Source organism: Corticium candelabrum, chromosome 13 (assembly GCF_963422355.1).
Source record: "Corticium candelabrum chromosome 13, ooCorCand1.1, whole genome shotgun sequence".
Lineage (NCBI taxonomy): Eukaryota > Metazoa > Porifera > Homoscleromorpha > Homosclerophorida > Plakinidae > Corticium > Corticium candelabrum.
The window spans coordinates 3140707-3154938 of record NC_085097.1 but is presented as its reverse complement, the minus strand read 5'-3'; the positions used below and the strand labels follow the sequence as shown (position 1 = coordinate 3154938).

At 41.6% G+C, this 14232-nt stretch overlaps 1 protein-coding gene across 1 annotated transcript; it reads left to right on the top strand.

Annotated features, from left to right (window-relative positions):
- Positions 1 to 455: 455 nt before the first annotated feature.
- LOC134189097 (complement C2-like) lies at positions 456 to 10748 on the top strand. Its single transcript, XM_062657328.1, has 8 exons — positions 456 to 878; positions 6014 to 6340; positions 6406 to 6711; positions 6788 to 6949; positions 7018 to 7197; positions 7256 to 7432; positions 8949 to 9638; positions 9714 to 10748. Exons 1-8 carry the CDS (start codon positions 458 to 460, stop codon positions 10517 to 10519), a joined length of 3069 nt encoding a protein of 1022 aa, XP_062513312.1. The 5' UTR covers positions 456 to 457; the 3' UTR covers positions 10520 to 10748.
- The last annotated feature ends 3484 nt before the right edge of the window (positions 10749 to 14232 follow it).

The window sequence follows — 14232 nt, the reverse complement described above, 5'->3', positions numbered from 1 at the left end:
ATCTTCTACATCTCTAAATTTATAGATAATGGAAATACTGGAATTACCAATCAAAAAATTTAGGGCTTATATTTAGTACCTCTTAACCTAAATAAAATCATGACAGAATATGTTAACATGTATGAATTTGATTGTGTTGGCTTCAAATTGCTTCTATTTTTAGAGTTCTGTTTTGTACGTTTTCATGTCACGTACTATTTGTAACCTGAGGATTAGGTGTCAAGCTTTCGGATTTTGATTTTGCAATTTAGAAGTCAAAGCTTAAAATGAAAATTGAAACCGCGAAACAAGTGGTATAAGCTGTCCAATTATAATTTACTTATAGAATGGTTTGCCGATATAGTCGACGACTTGTAATGAATGTGAAATCTAGGGCTTAAGAGTGCTTTGTAGCTATAGAGCATGCGCATGGAACACGTGATGCAAAGATAATTTACCGATCTGCATTGCTGGAATGATGGGAAACGATCGGTTGCGGTCGGCGGTGTGGTTTATCATCGTCTTCAACAAAGTTGCTCTTGCCACCATTTGTCTAGATCATGAGTTTCTAGATGAACAATGGGGATGGTGTCAAAGTTGCCGTTCTTGTCTTCCAGGTGTGAAAGTCGTCACTAACTGCACGAAGACCAGCAATACGGTATGTCATCCAGAGAGTGAGTGCACCAACTCACAGCATGTGTACGACAAAAAGTATACCAACAGTTACCAGTGTCGGCCAGTCCGGCCAGCTGATTGCAAGGATGGCTTGCTCACGTCTCATTCACCTACCGACTGCAGTACGAAGGGAGACAATTGCAGATGTCGGAGAGTTCCTAGCGATCATACAAAAGTAGAGTGTTACTGTGGAACGGTAACGCCCACTCTAACAGAAAGTGTGGGTAAGAAGCTGTTCTGGATATGCGTCTGCTTTGCGTTTCTCTCTCTCTCTCTTTCTCTCTCTCTCTCTCTCTCTCTCTCTCTCTCTCTCTCTCTCTCTTGTGTTTGCTGGCTCAGGGGCATGTTATGTCACTCTACCCTGTCATTAACTTTTCATCCAAATTTACACTCACACATACACACACAAACACACACACACACACACACACACACACACACACACACACACAAACACAAACACACACACACACACACACACACACACACACACACACACACACGAACACACACACGAACACACACACACACACACACACACACACACACGAACACACACACGAACACACACACACACACACACGAACACACACACGAACACACACACACACACACACACACACACACACACACACACACACACACACACACACACAAATGAACAAATGTCAAGCCCCCACGTCATTCCTGAATGACGTCAACCTTACGGTGTCAACCTTAAGGTCAGTTGCGGATATAGCTCCGCTGCCGCTTGAGACAAGGCCTCCATGCGCTACGTGGAGGCTTAGGGCCATCGCTACAATCCACCTGGAGCGTGTCCAGAGTCATCCATCGGCACTGAGTATGGCGCGGATTTGGGACTGGACAACAAGGCCCACAAGTACCCGTCTGCTGCATGATGTTACTGCCAAGCCAGCGGTCATGTCCACCCCAGTCAATGACCAGGTACTCATTTATACTCCTGAGTTGAGGGAAGCAATTGTGTGTAAGTTTACTGCTTAAGGAAATTATGCCATAGATCGCCATGACTGTGATTTGAACCTGCAACACTGCAAGGTCCCGGACGTTTTCATTCTTCAAATGCACTCTCTAACCAATTGAGCTACAGCACCACACACACACACACACACACACACACACACACACACACACACACACACACACACACACACACACACACACACACACACAAACAAACACACTCTCACACACATTAGCGATGTGCTAGCTCCTACTCTAACTGTAATAAATATATTGATGTAAGGTCAACTATCCTGTGCTTTTAATATACTTCTTCACCTTTCTTTTAAAGAAGTTTAAAAATGAATGCAAATAAGGTATGAAACATTTTGAATAAATGAGAAAGATGTAGGGATGCCGTACCAAAAAGAATAGAAACAAGACCATGTAGGGTGTGCTGTGACATCTTCCATGAATTCATTCATACAGACTGAGCAATACATCATCCGTATATTACACTATTTTCTAGACACGATGTGTTTTATACCCTAGAAGATGGTGCAATGTAATGATGATGTATTGCTCTGTTTGTATGAGTGAATTTATGAAAGATGTCACAACACTCCCTACATTGTCTTGTTTCTATTCTTTTTAGTATGGCAACCCTACATCTTTCCCATTTTTCAAAAAAAAATTCATAATTTTAGAAGATTTGTTTGTTGGAATGGTATTTATACACCATCATTTTTCCAGTCTGGATCTGCCATTGATTTTAGCCCATCAGTCAATTAGAAGCCAATAAAGTCGGCGTGTTAATAAAATTGGTTAAGTCCCGTAATAGTTTAACCCCAACCCCAATTTCTAGAGGTCATTATTGGACCCTGTCAATGATCTTGAAAGCCTTAGATTGATTTTATGGATCAGTGATAACTGCATCTCGTAAGTAATCAAATATAGAAGAAAACGATATACGTATAATGAGTGATGGTTATCTCAGCGTGGTTACGGAAAAGAAACGACGATGTCGTGTTGTATCTCCCTGTCTGCGAAACAAGCATAACAAAATTAATTCTTTATGTTTAGCAGTATATTGTTGAGTTTGTACCCTTTCTCGGCAACAGTTCACTGAGTTGTTAGGCAACCACTGACCATAGCTTTCCACTTAGTTTGATCTTGAGCGACGATGTACCAGTTTACCTCTGACACATCCTTAAATTTAAGATCACGGGATACTACATTCCTCAATTTATTTTTTGACACCACGAAACTCCTGTATTTTACATTCTTACTAATGAAAAATTATCATTGACTGCTTTGCAACACAGAGTAGGAAAAACATGTAATTGCAACCTGGCCAACTGTCAACATGTACGTGGTCATCAAGTTACACACACGCATGGGCGCGCACACAAACATCTACACTCACTCACGCACGCACCCCACCATCACCCACATACCCACACATACAACCACCCATACACACATACAAGATACAACCACCCACCACCCACACATACAAGATACAACCACTTACACATACACTCAGCCACTTACACATACACCCACCCACCCACTCACACATAAACATACTGAGTCGAGAGGAGAAATTGTGTATAAGTTCCTTGCTTATAGAAATTATGCCGTAGCTTGCCATCACTGTAACTTGAACCTGCAACCCTGCAAGGTCCGGCTGTTTTCATTCTCTAAATGCACTCTCTAACCGATTGAGCCACAGCACCACACACTCAAACATATACCCACCCACACACTCACACTCACACACACACACACACACACACACACACACACACACACACACTCAAACACGCACACACACACACACACACACACACACACACACACACACACACACACACACACACACTCAAACACGCACACACACACACACGCACGTAAACATACACTACCGACTCAATTACTCACACATACATCCACCAACTCACTCACATATAACCCACCTAATGACACATACATCCACCATGCACCCGTTCACTTATACATTTACCCACCCACTCACACATACACCCACCCATCTACTCGCACTTATGCACAGACACACATACCCAGACACACACACACACACACACACACACACACACACACACACACACACACACACACAAATATGGGCAAATGTTAAGCCCTCCCCAACTTTCGACGTCGACCTTGAAGTCAGTCGCGGATATACCTCCCCTGCCTCTAGAGACAGGGCCTCCATGCGCTACGTTGAGTCTTGGAGCCAGCGCTACAATCATCCTGGAGCTTGGGCAGAGTCATCCAGGGGCAATGGCGCAGCTCTGGGACTGGAAACCAAGGCCCACACGTACCCCTCTGCTGCATGATTTTGCTGCCAAGCCAGCGGTCATGTCCACCCCAGTCAATGACCAGGTACTCATTTATACTCCTGAGTCGAGAGAAGCAACTGCAACTGCAATTGAACTGCAACAGTGTCGCCTCCACCAGGATCGAGCCTTCGACCCTCATCACGAAATACAAGATCCCGGATGTCATCACCAACGCTGTACCATCTGCTCCACGCCCCCTCCCACACATAAACACTCAATACACACACACCACACACAAACAACCCTGTATGTACAACATTTTGTTACATTCCACGTAGAAAGCCGATGTCTCCAAAGTGTTCTGGCATTTAACCGATGTCATGCCTATATATATATATATATATATATATATATATATATATATATATTACTCTTTTCTCTTGTTGGTTTTGGCATGGCGAATGGCTTTTGCGCAAACTAAGCTTTCTAGTACTGCAGTTTGATACTGAAGAAAGTCGTGATTTACAAATGAGTATTCTAGAAAGTTACAGATGACTAACAATTGGCAATTGTTTATGTTTACTTTTTAGGTAATTCGTCCTTGCTAGTTGTGGTTTAAGAGTAAGCGCATGGTTTTTGTAAGTGATCATCAGCTTCATTGATTAAATTTCAATTGACATCACGCATGTTTTACCTAATTAGCTAATCTAAATTAATTGAATTTCTACAACGGTTAGCATCTCAACGTCGTTCTGTTTTAATCATACAGGACGCTTTAGCGATTCTGTTTTCATGCTTTTAAGGCCTGTCCACACTAGACCAGAATGGATCGCGATCGGATCCTGCTGGAATCGCGATGCGATCGGGATAGCGAGCGTCCACACTGCACTTTGAAAACGATACCTCAGCCTCATTTCGATATCACGTAACTTATGACCGATGTGTACGTGTGGCTTCTTTGCTTGTGGAAAGCGTTGATACAGCGACGTAAGGTGAGCGAGAACAAAGACGAGTGTGGAGTGCTAAATGTTCCGACTACACGCGTAGCGTACGTGAAGGTAACGCCCGCCATTTCTAATTGGATTCAACCGGTCGCGATCGGATCGCGATCGAAACCATTTCGCGATTTGGATCGGACGGAGCGCGATCGAATCGGATCGCGATCCAGTTGCCAGTGTGGACAGGCCTATAGGGTTATAACTAGTGGGATATAATAGATAGTTTTTGACAGTAAATTGGGAGACATAATGCTCAGTATCGTTTGATATATAACTGTCATTGACAGGAAAACAAATTTTCTGCTAGTTGCACATGTATTCTTGAGGTTGAAAAGAGTTGTCTACCTGTCGACTGTCACAGTGGGAGCCCAATGTTTATATGTAGACTAGATGAGATTCCGTTCTTCACCTGGGCTGATTAAATTATTGATTGTTATACTGTTGAAGACAATTGAAAAGGTAACCGAGTGTCCCGTTTCGAGAAATCGCGTTCAGAGATATATACAGTATATCCGAGCAGCAGCAACTGGGAAGTCACGCCTAGTTCTTACTCGCACGTATAATCGGTTTTCCGTATAGATGGGAAGTCACGTCTCGTCTCGCAAACATTTCGAGAGTCCAGTGGGACGTCGTTGCTGATGTTGAAGGAAACAGGCGTATAAACCGTTGCAGCTATTCGACGCGCGTACAAAGTTAGACAAAGGTAGAAGCATCTTTTAAGCACCCCGATGTACTAAAAATGTCTTGATTTTATCGCCGTCATCGGCAATAAACGACACACTTCGTGCGTGCGTCCAACTTCTCGAACGGACAGTTCAAATTTTCTGCTGGAGATCCCAAGCGCGGTTTCAGAGAAATTCGCGGGCGAGTGGAGACAGTTTCCATCGGCAGGTTATCGAGTCGTCCCGAGAGAACTCTGAAACACGACGACAGCCTCATTGTTGAAATGCATGATTTAGACGTGCGCGAACAAAATTTGATGGAGATTGTACCCGGGGCGGCAGAGATACACGTGGCCACGCACACATACACACAGACGGTTTTTTTAGATGTATTCGTATGCATTGTTGCAGTATGTCTTATTTGTTGCTGTAGACCTTTGCCATGGAAGTCCAGAAGATTTGATCGGTTTCAGCGGGACGTTTCAACTTGTCAACTATGCCTCTAACCGCGACTGCCAGTGGCAAATTCATGGCAATGTTGGTTTTAAGGTGATGGTCACGTTGGCCATACAGAAGAATGAAAATTGGCGCGACTCTGTTACAATTCTTGATGGAGACTCGTCGGGATCTGTTATTACCAGACTCACTGGATATAGAGATATACAGTCCGTCGTATCTTGCAGTAAATCTCTCTTTGTTAGACATAGGAACGTTTACGGAGCGTCCAAGTTGACATTTACTGCGTCGTTTACGAGTATTGGTAAGTGATGAATGTCATGTTTGATATATTAATTATAAATTAGTGCAGTTTCTTGTACATTTTAGATCGCATAACTTCTCCAGATTATCCTAAACCTTATCCTTTATCGACAAGAAGACTGTGGATAGTGTGTGCTTTACCAATGCAGCCAACGTATCTTGACTTTACAGACTTCGATTTGGAGGAATCAGACTATGTGACAGTGTCGTCTGAAGGACTTCTTACAATTTTTCAGGGTCGATTAGCGCAGCCATTCAGAATAGTTGTTACATCCATGACGACGATAATTTTTAACTCTGGCAGCTTGAGAAAAGGAAAGAGTCTTCGGCGATTTTCCGTCCATTTTGGCATATCACCGTCCCACATTCAAGGTAAGTATACGTTAGTGACTAGCGTTGAGTAATTGCGTCCAATTACGTGTATCATATTGTGTCTTTTTTGTGTCAGTTTGTGAAAGTCTTTTTATTGCGAATGGTCAACTGAATTCTACTAATACAAGAGTAGGTACAATCGTGTCAGTGAATTGCGACTCAGGCTACACACTCGTCGGTTCTAATCGGAGAGAATGTTTATCTTCTAGAACTTGGAGTGGAGACGCCGTGTGTTTACGTATATCGTGACAGCATGTTTTGTGGTAAAGATATGTTGTATGATTTTTGTTTATTTTTGCGTTACAGAACTAAAGTGCTCTCCATCATTGTCGGTTCGTAATGGAAAATTTATTTCCAAGAGTAATGGCACTGGAATTATAGTAAAGCTGGTCTGTGACACAGGCTACTATGCTCACAGTACTTTGCAAGCCGTCTGCTCTGTTGGTGGGCGGCGGATTTACGTTCGACGTCAAGCGAATTGTTTGGGTACGTCTCGAGCGTTGACTATTGCAAATTACGTAAACATATGGCGCTGTTACTACAGCTGTTCGCTGCTTTTTCCCAACTCTACCAAATGGAAAATTTACAGCAAATGATATCGTCTTTGGCAGTACAGTCAGATTTTCTTGCAACATTGGTTACACGTTGGTAGGAGAAGATATTGCCGCTTGCACTGCAAATAGAACTTGGAGTCCATCTATTCCGACTTGCATCAAACAAGGTCCAAGAGTTAATATTTGTTACTTGTTAATATAAAAGCGCAGCATTGATATTTTAAATTCTACATTAACTTTGAAAAATACATAGATTTATGAGTAAACAACTGATGACCTATTTTTCTTATATTGACAAAGTCGGAAATTTTATAATAGGTCAAATAATTATGTATGTTATAAATTTTTTAAAAAATTGACAGCGGTTAGGGTCGTCCATATTTCTCGGCATTTTTACGAACATACAAAACCTAGGCTGGGAAAAGGGAACAAAATCAGCCGTGCGCTTTGCAAAAATGCTTTTCTAGCGCATTCACAGGACGTTTTCATCGAGGTAATTCAATGTTATCGCACGCAGATATACGTGGTCAAACCAACAAGAATTACGATAATACCTAAGAGCAGTTTTCGCATCCGGGTTAATGAGCAATGTCAGGGTTTCTCTCCCCTCGTGTCTTGATGGAGAACGTAGGGAGGCCGGCAGAATTGAGCAAATTCGTCAGATCTGTCCATACACACCTTGTCAATGCCTATCAGCGTTTTAACAGTTAACTACATGAAGTATGATATTGTGAGTAAGGTCCATGAGTTTTTGTAAGGTTGAGAGTGATGAGGAGAAGGATGTCATATTGAAAGAAGCTTTTTGGAAGCTATAGATGAGGACGAAGAGAAAATATATCAAGTATGGGTCTATTTAATCATCTATAAATATCAGGTCAGTACTTTCCCCGTAAAATTTCATGGAAGGGGGACGGTGACGGCGAAACAAAAACGCGTACGTTTGTACACTCGTGAAAATGCCGAGAAGTGTGGTCGACCCCTTTGAAGATTGATCAAACACTCACATGGATAGCTTGATGACGCGAAGGCGTTTAGCTCGTTTACAGTTTTCATGTTTCAGCTTCCAATATATAAATTTTGATCAAAATAGTTTTGGCAATAATTAGTATTTGCAATGCACTCTTGCACAATGCACTTCACATCTTTTATCATTTGCTAGTATACATTCACTATCAAGACATTCCATATTTTCACATCCTTTTCACCGGACATTCACTCCAACAATATCGATTTCTTGGGCATTTTAAATTGATTAACTAAGAGCGTTCCGGTCTTACTCAGGTAGGAATGGTTCAAATTGTCAAGAAAGTTGGAAAGAAGTTTTCGCCGTGATTTTGTTGCGGACAAAATGTGGAGTTACCAAGTCAACGACATATAAAAATCGAAGGAAAATTGTACTAATTTACAACATTAAAAACTGAAAAACATTGAATATGGAAAAACTTCTACGAAATACCGGACATGTCTCGCTTACGGACAGTGTTTGGTTTCAAATTGTGCTGTGGTCACTTGTTGAATTTATCGTGAATTATGATCACCATATAGCTGTACTTACATATACTGTACAACAAATTCAGTTTAGCATTGTATTTGTATTTAGCAATATTAACTTTTGGATAAATTTTAATAGTAATGCAATTCTATACCATCATGCTTAATAATTTTTATTTGCGTTGATTATAGTTGTTTCTGCAACTTTCAAGGATTCCAGTCGTTTACTTTCATCATTTCAGGATAATTTCTTTAACCGTTTAATCACATTCACAGCTGCCGCTCAACCTATCTCCCAGATCAAAACAAAGTATACTGAGGACAGCGATGGAGGAATGAACGTTGCATTAGATCTTATTTTTGTGATGGACACGTCAGCAAGCATTACTCGACGACAATTTGACAAAACCTTAAAACCGTTTCCAAATATGGTAGCTCGACATTTTCCCGTTTCGCCATTGCATACGAATGTAGGCGCTATTGCATTTGGCTATAAAATACACGTCATTTCAATTCTGACAGACAATTCTAGCGATTTCAATCGCTCAGTGAGAAACTTTAGGTATAAGAACTCTGGAGGTACTAATACTGGTCAGGCACTTTTACGTGCAATAGAAATGTTCAAGACGTCTGGGAGATCATTGACATACACAAAGCGAGTTGTGATTTTGCTGACCGACGGGTATAGGAACATGGGTCCGAGCATTGCGGCTACAGTCGAACATTTGAAAAAGAACGCAATAGAAGTATTCGCTTTTGGAATAGGATCTGATGTTAACGAAGAGGAGCTACACGCACTTGCCTCTTCACCAAGTGACAGACACGTTTTTCTGGTCAAATCGTTCCGCTTGTTTCGCAACTTCACTTTAAGCATCGTTCCACGTAAGAATACTAATTTGCTTTAGGTACTTGAAATATATTTAAATGTTTTGTCTAACTGGAGTTTGTGCATGCCAGAGCCAATAAGGGGACAGTGTGGTATCTCTGGGTTACCTGGGTTTCATTCTCGAATATACGAAGGAGATAAATCGGCATATGGTGCGTGGCCATGGATGGTGGCCATTTATATGAATTCTTCTTCAATCTGGAAATTTTCTTGTGGAGGTGCTCTTATTAACAACCGATGGATCGTAACTGCCGCTCATTGTATTTACGACGAACGAGGAACTTTTCAAGAAATAGTTAGAGTTCAACTCGGCAAAAAGTATTTGTATCTAAGAAATCCACGCGAACAGACTTACAAGGCAAACGTCAGCACAGCAATAATGAAAGGATACGATCCATTTACTTTGGACAATGATTTTGCTTTGCTGCGTCTAGACAAAAATGTTACCTTCAACAGGTTTGTTCGACCAATCTGTTTGTATCAGGATCCAATTTACTACCAAAACTCATCAAATGTCTACATTGGTCGGAGAGTTATTATTATTGGATGGGGAAGGTACACTTCATCTCACCTTGCGTTATCTCAAGTTTTGAGAGAGACTACAGTTACTATACAAAATAGGTCACAGTGCGATCAAATCTATTCTCACGGAAATCTTACAGACAGCATGTTGTGTGCTCGAGGCAATCAAGCGGATGCTTGTCACGGAGATAGCGGAGGCCCCATGATGTGTCAGGATATCAATACCAACCGGTTTTTTCTTTGCGGAATTGTCAGCTTTGGATTTTCCAAGGCTTGCGTGGCAGGATACGGTGTATACACAAAAATTTCTAAGTTTGTGCTTAGCGTCCTAATTCCCGCTGTAGGTAATGGTTAGAAGTAGCTTGAATGACAACACACGTGGTGTTATGAACATGTATGTCTCAGCTAGAAATTACCAGTGTAAGCGCAATACTGTGCATTACTTGGGACAAATTGCATTAGCTGAAGTAAGCCACTGTTTGTATTAAGTGATGCTGTTATGTAAGTGAAAACTAAAGTGATGTTCTCAACTCTGTAACGCGTTATGCGAAACGGTTCTTGATATTACAATACGCGCAACTTGATATGCAGTAAAAGCTGTCTGTATCACCATTTCCGTTTCGCAACTTCTACAACTAGGGAAGTTGTACTGTAAATACAGTTACTTATCTAGTGGTTTTGTAGTGTGAGAGAATCACTAAACATTTGAACACACTTGTATTTGCATTGTATTTGAAACAGCAATACTGAATCAGGGTAGCAACTGTTACAGTGCATATGAAGCTGAACTAAAACGTCAACAAGCGAACTTGCACCAAAGCGGACATTACACAAGTGCAGGAACGGGGGAATGGTTGGGAGGGGATGCAGCTCCTTGCATATTGAAATCTATTTGTGCTACTGACTTTTGTAAATCTGTTTACGGTCTGGCAAGCAAGGTAGTTTTTGCATACTGATAAAGCATGACATCAGCAGTACAGTCCCTCTCTCTTGAACTTCTTCTACGCCACTGCCGGTCATATCCAAAACCCAAGTACATGTAGTTAACGGCTGTGCGCATCTGGCGCTTTGCGCTACGTGAAGCGCTAAGACCAAATCGCAGGGCAAAACCACGGCAAACTAGAGTTGCTACATCTAGAGCATGCGCCCTCCTTGTTATAAACTAAGCCAGTTCTAGATGTCGACGGTTTTCACTGTGGATTTGCGCATCCCGGATATGCGAGGCATCCGCGCACATTTTTTTGCAATGGCGCAACAGTTTTACGACGATTATTACTGCGATATAGATTTGGCTGCTCTTTCGTCGAGTCAGGGCAACAGTATTTGTCACTGAGTTTCCTCATTCAGCATGCATATGAGTCTGGGTGCCTGCAGTACGTAGCTGCTGATTTCTCTGATGACGGTTCTATCTTCGAGCCAATTGCAGTACCAACAAAATAATAGGTGACAAACATGAAACGGCAGCGGGCAGTCATCTTCACGCAAGCGCGCTCCTTTCAGCCGATAGTTAAACCAAATTTAGTAAACCTAGCTACAAACGAATTTAGGAAATCTGTCTAGAATATTTGTTTAGAATATACCTGCAGATGTAGACAGGCTGTTCATTAACTTAAATCAGTTTAATGAAACCACTTGGTAAAAACGTCTAAGCCTGGCCTTGGAGTTTCATCTCAAGAAAACCTGATTCCTGCATGTTACAGGTATACCAATGAATACACTGTGTGCATATAAATTATATATGTGTGCATCTCACTTTTATACCTATATATTTGACTGGTCACGTAATAGACGTATAATTCAAACGACATTTGATACGTGTATAAGTTTATGCGTTACCTTACGTGTGCTTTCATTCCATATTTCATGCAGTACCAGATCAGTTGTCTGTTTTAAGCATTATTATTTTAAAGGTTGCGCAACTCTGATTGTGGTAGAAACACGGCAATATATCAGGATCTGCCTTTTTATGTCACACATTCTCAGTCCCTAAGACATTCTGGCCCTGCACTGGCAATCTCCTCAAGTAGGGCCAAGTACTTTAAATTTAACTGAGATAAGGACCCCAAAGTACTTTACCAAAGTCATGGTCAGTAGCTGCTTGCATGCCCAGTCAAAGACCAGTTACCCATTTATACTTCGTATTTTGGTAGATGGAAATACGGGTGATCACTAGTTTTGCTTCAGGTAATTTGCACTGTAACTCGTGACTCATTCACTTAATACGACTCTTTCGCGATTGAGCTACAAATGGCACTCTCAGGTTGTAGTATAAATACCCATACATATACGTATACATGCAATTTATGGTCGGCCTGTACGAGTGACAATATTTTGATGTCGGCACGGTATGGCTAGTATAGGTAATTGCACTACAGAAATTCTTTTTAAAAAAAATCAATTATTTTTACGTAGATGAGATGATTGTAAGAAGAATACTGTACCGAGTGACTAGAAGTGGCCAAGTTGGGATATGGCTGGTGCCTTAATTTCCAGTTACGCATTCCGGTGCCCAACAGAAATGGCACGCCTACGTAGACACACCTGGTTGAGACTGGCTAATGTACCAACCTAAACATTTAGGAAAATGCACACATTTATATACGTACATAAATATCAACGAGTTATGTATATATCGTCATGGTACATTCGATCATGGACTCTTGTGTTCAGTTACAGTCGTGACGTCAGCATCTGCTTTGAGTAGCTTCAAGCCATTGTGTCAAATCCTTGCTTGCTTGGTGTTCTGGTGCCACCTGTGGCACAATAGCGCCAGTTGTGTGACATCAAAGTTAGAACATTACGGTTCAGTGTGTTATGGTAAGTTAATTAAATAGCAATGTGTGCAGTGGCGTAGGAAGATATGTTCACGAGCGGGAGAGGGAGTCTACCGTGGATGTCATTATGGGTAAGCAAAAACTAGCTCGCTTGCCAGACCATAAACAGATTTGCAAAGTCAGAAAATTTCCATTCTTACAGTGAGCGAGGGAGCTCCAGCCCTCTGCCCCCGGTTCCTACGCCTGTGGTGTAAAATTTCGTCGAACGTCGCTTCAAATGAAAGCTAGAAAGCAATAGCTCATTGGGAACAGAACAGCTACCATCTGGAGTAGATAGACTACGGAACGTGAGTTGAGATTTATTGTAATATCTGCTATAGCTTATAGACAGTGGATCCATCTCGTAAAGATTTGTCAGTTACTGTAGCGATGTTAATATTCCTACTCACAATGGTACATACAGCTAATGGTATGCATGATTCACAAGTAATAGCCTCGAGCTTTCAGACAAGGGAGCCTGCCCGGTGCGCGAACTCTTAGTCTGGACCAGAACGGTAATAAAATGATTTCGGAAATAGCTTTCTAAGCCACCCCAAATAAATCTGATTGGTCTATCAATAATTGGTTATGCTAAGTGCACTCTAATCCACTAACGCTGATTGCTTGCGTGTGAAATCCGCTTGGGCGGCTAGGCGCACGCCAGAGCCGTGATGAAGACTCTGGTGCACGCACACATTATAGTTTTAGTTTCAGCTTTATTTCTTCCATCTTTTCAATCTTACGGTGACAGGACATGCACAGCATCGCCGCTAGACCATCGCCTTTGACAACTGGTTGATCGGTATTCTCGCTAGTCGAGCGGTTAGATTAGCTAGCGGTCTGCCGAAGAATTAAAGAGTCGTCGTTTCATGCCGTACACCAAGATATCACCGCAAACATGGCAACCGTCTCTTCTTCGTTCGTGATATACCATGACATGATTTACAAATGATATGTTAATCTAGTTGAAGCGATCCTACGCTGTTAGACTACCATTTAGTATCGCTTTTGACAAATACTTTCGAAATCAGTTTAGTACCGTTGTGGTCCAGACTAGAGTTTTCGAGCTTCACGCACTCTTTGGTCTGGAAGTTCTAGGCTACAGTCGTAACTACTAGTATAATTATATTAAACATTGCTAGCTTAATATTCTGTTTGTATTTGTCTATAGCTTTTACAGTTTAGATTGTGTATCTAAATACCAATTGTGTCTACAATAACTAGATTTACGGTAAATGTGAAGAAGCACTAGAAG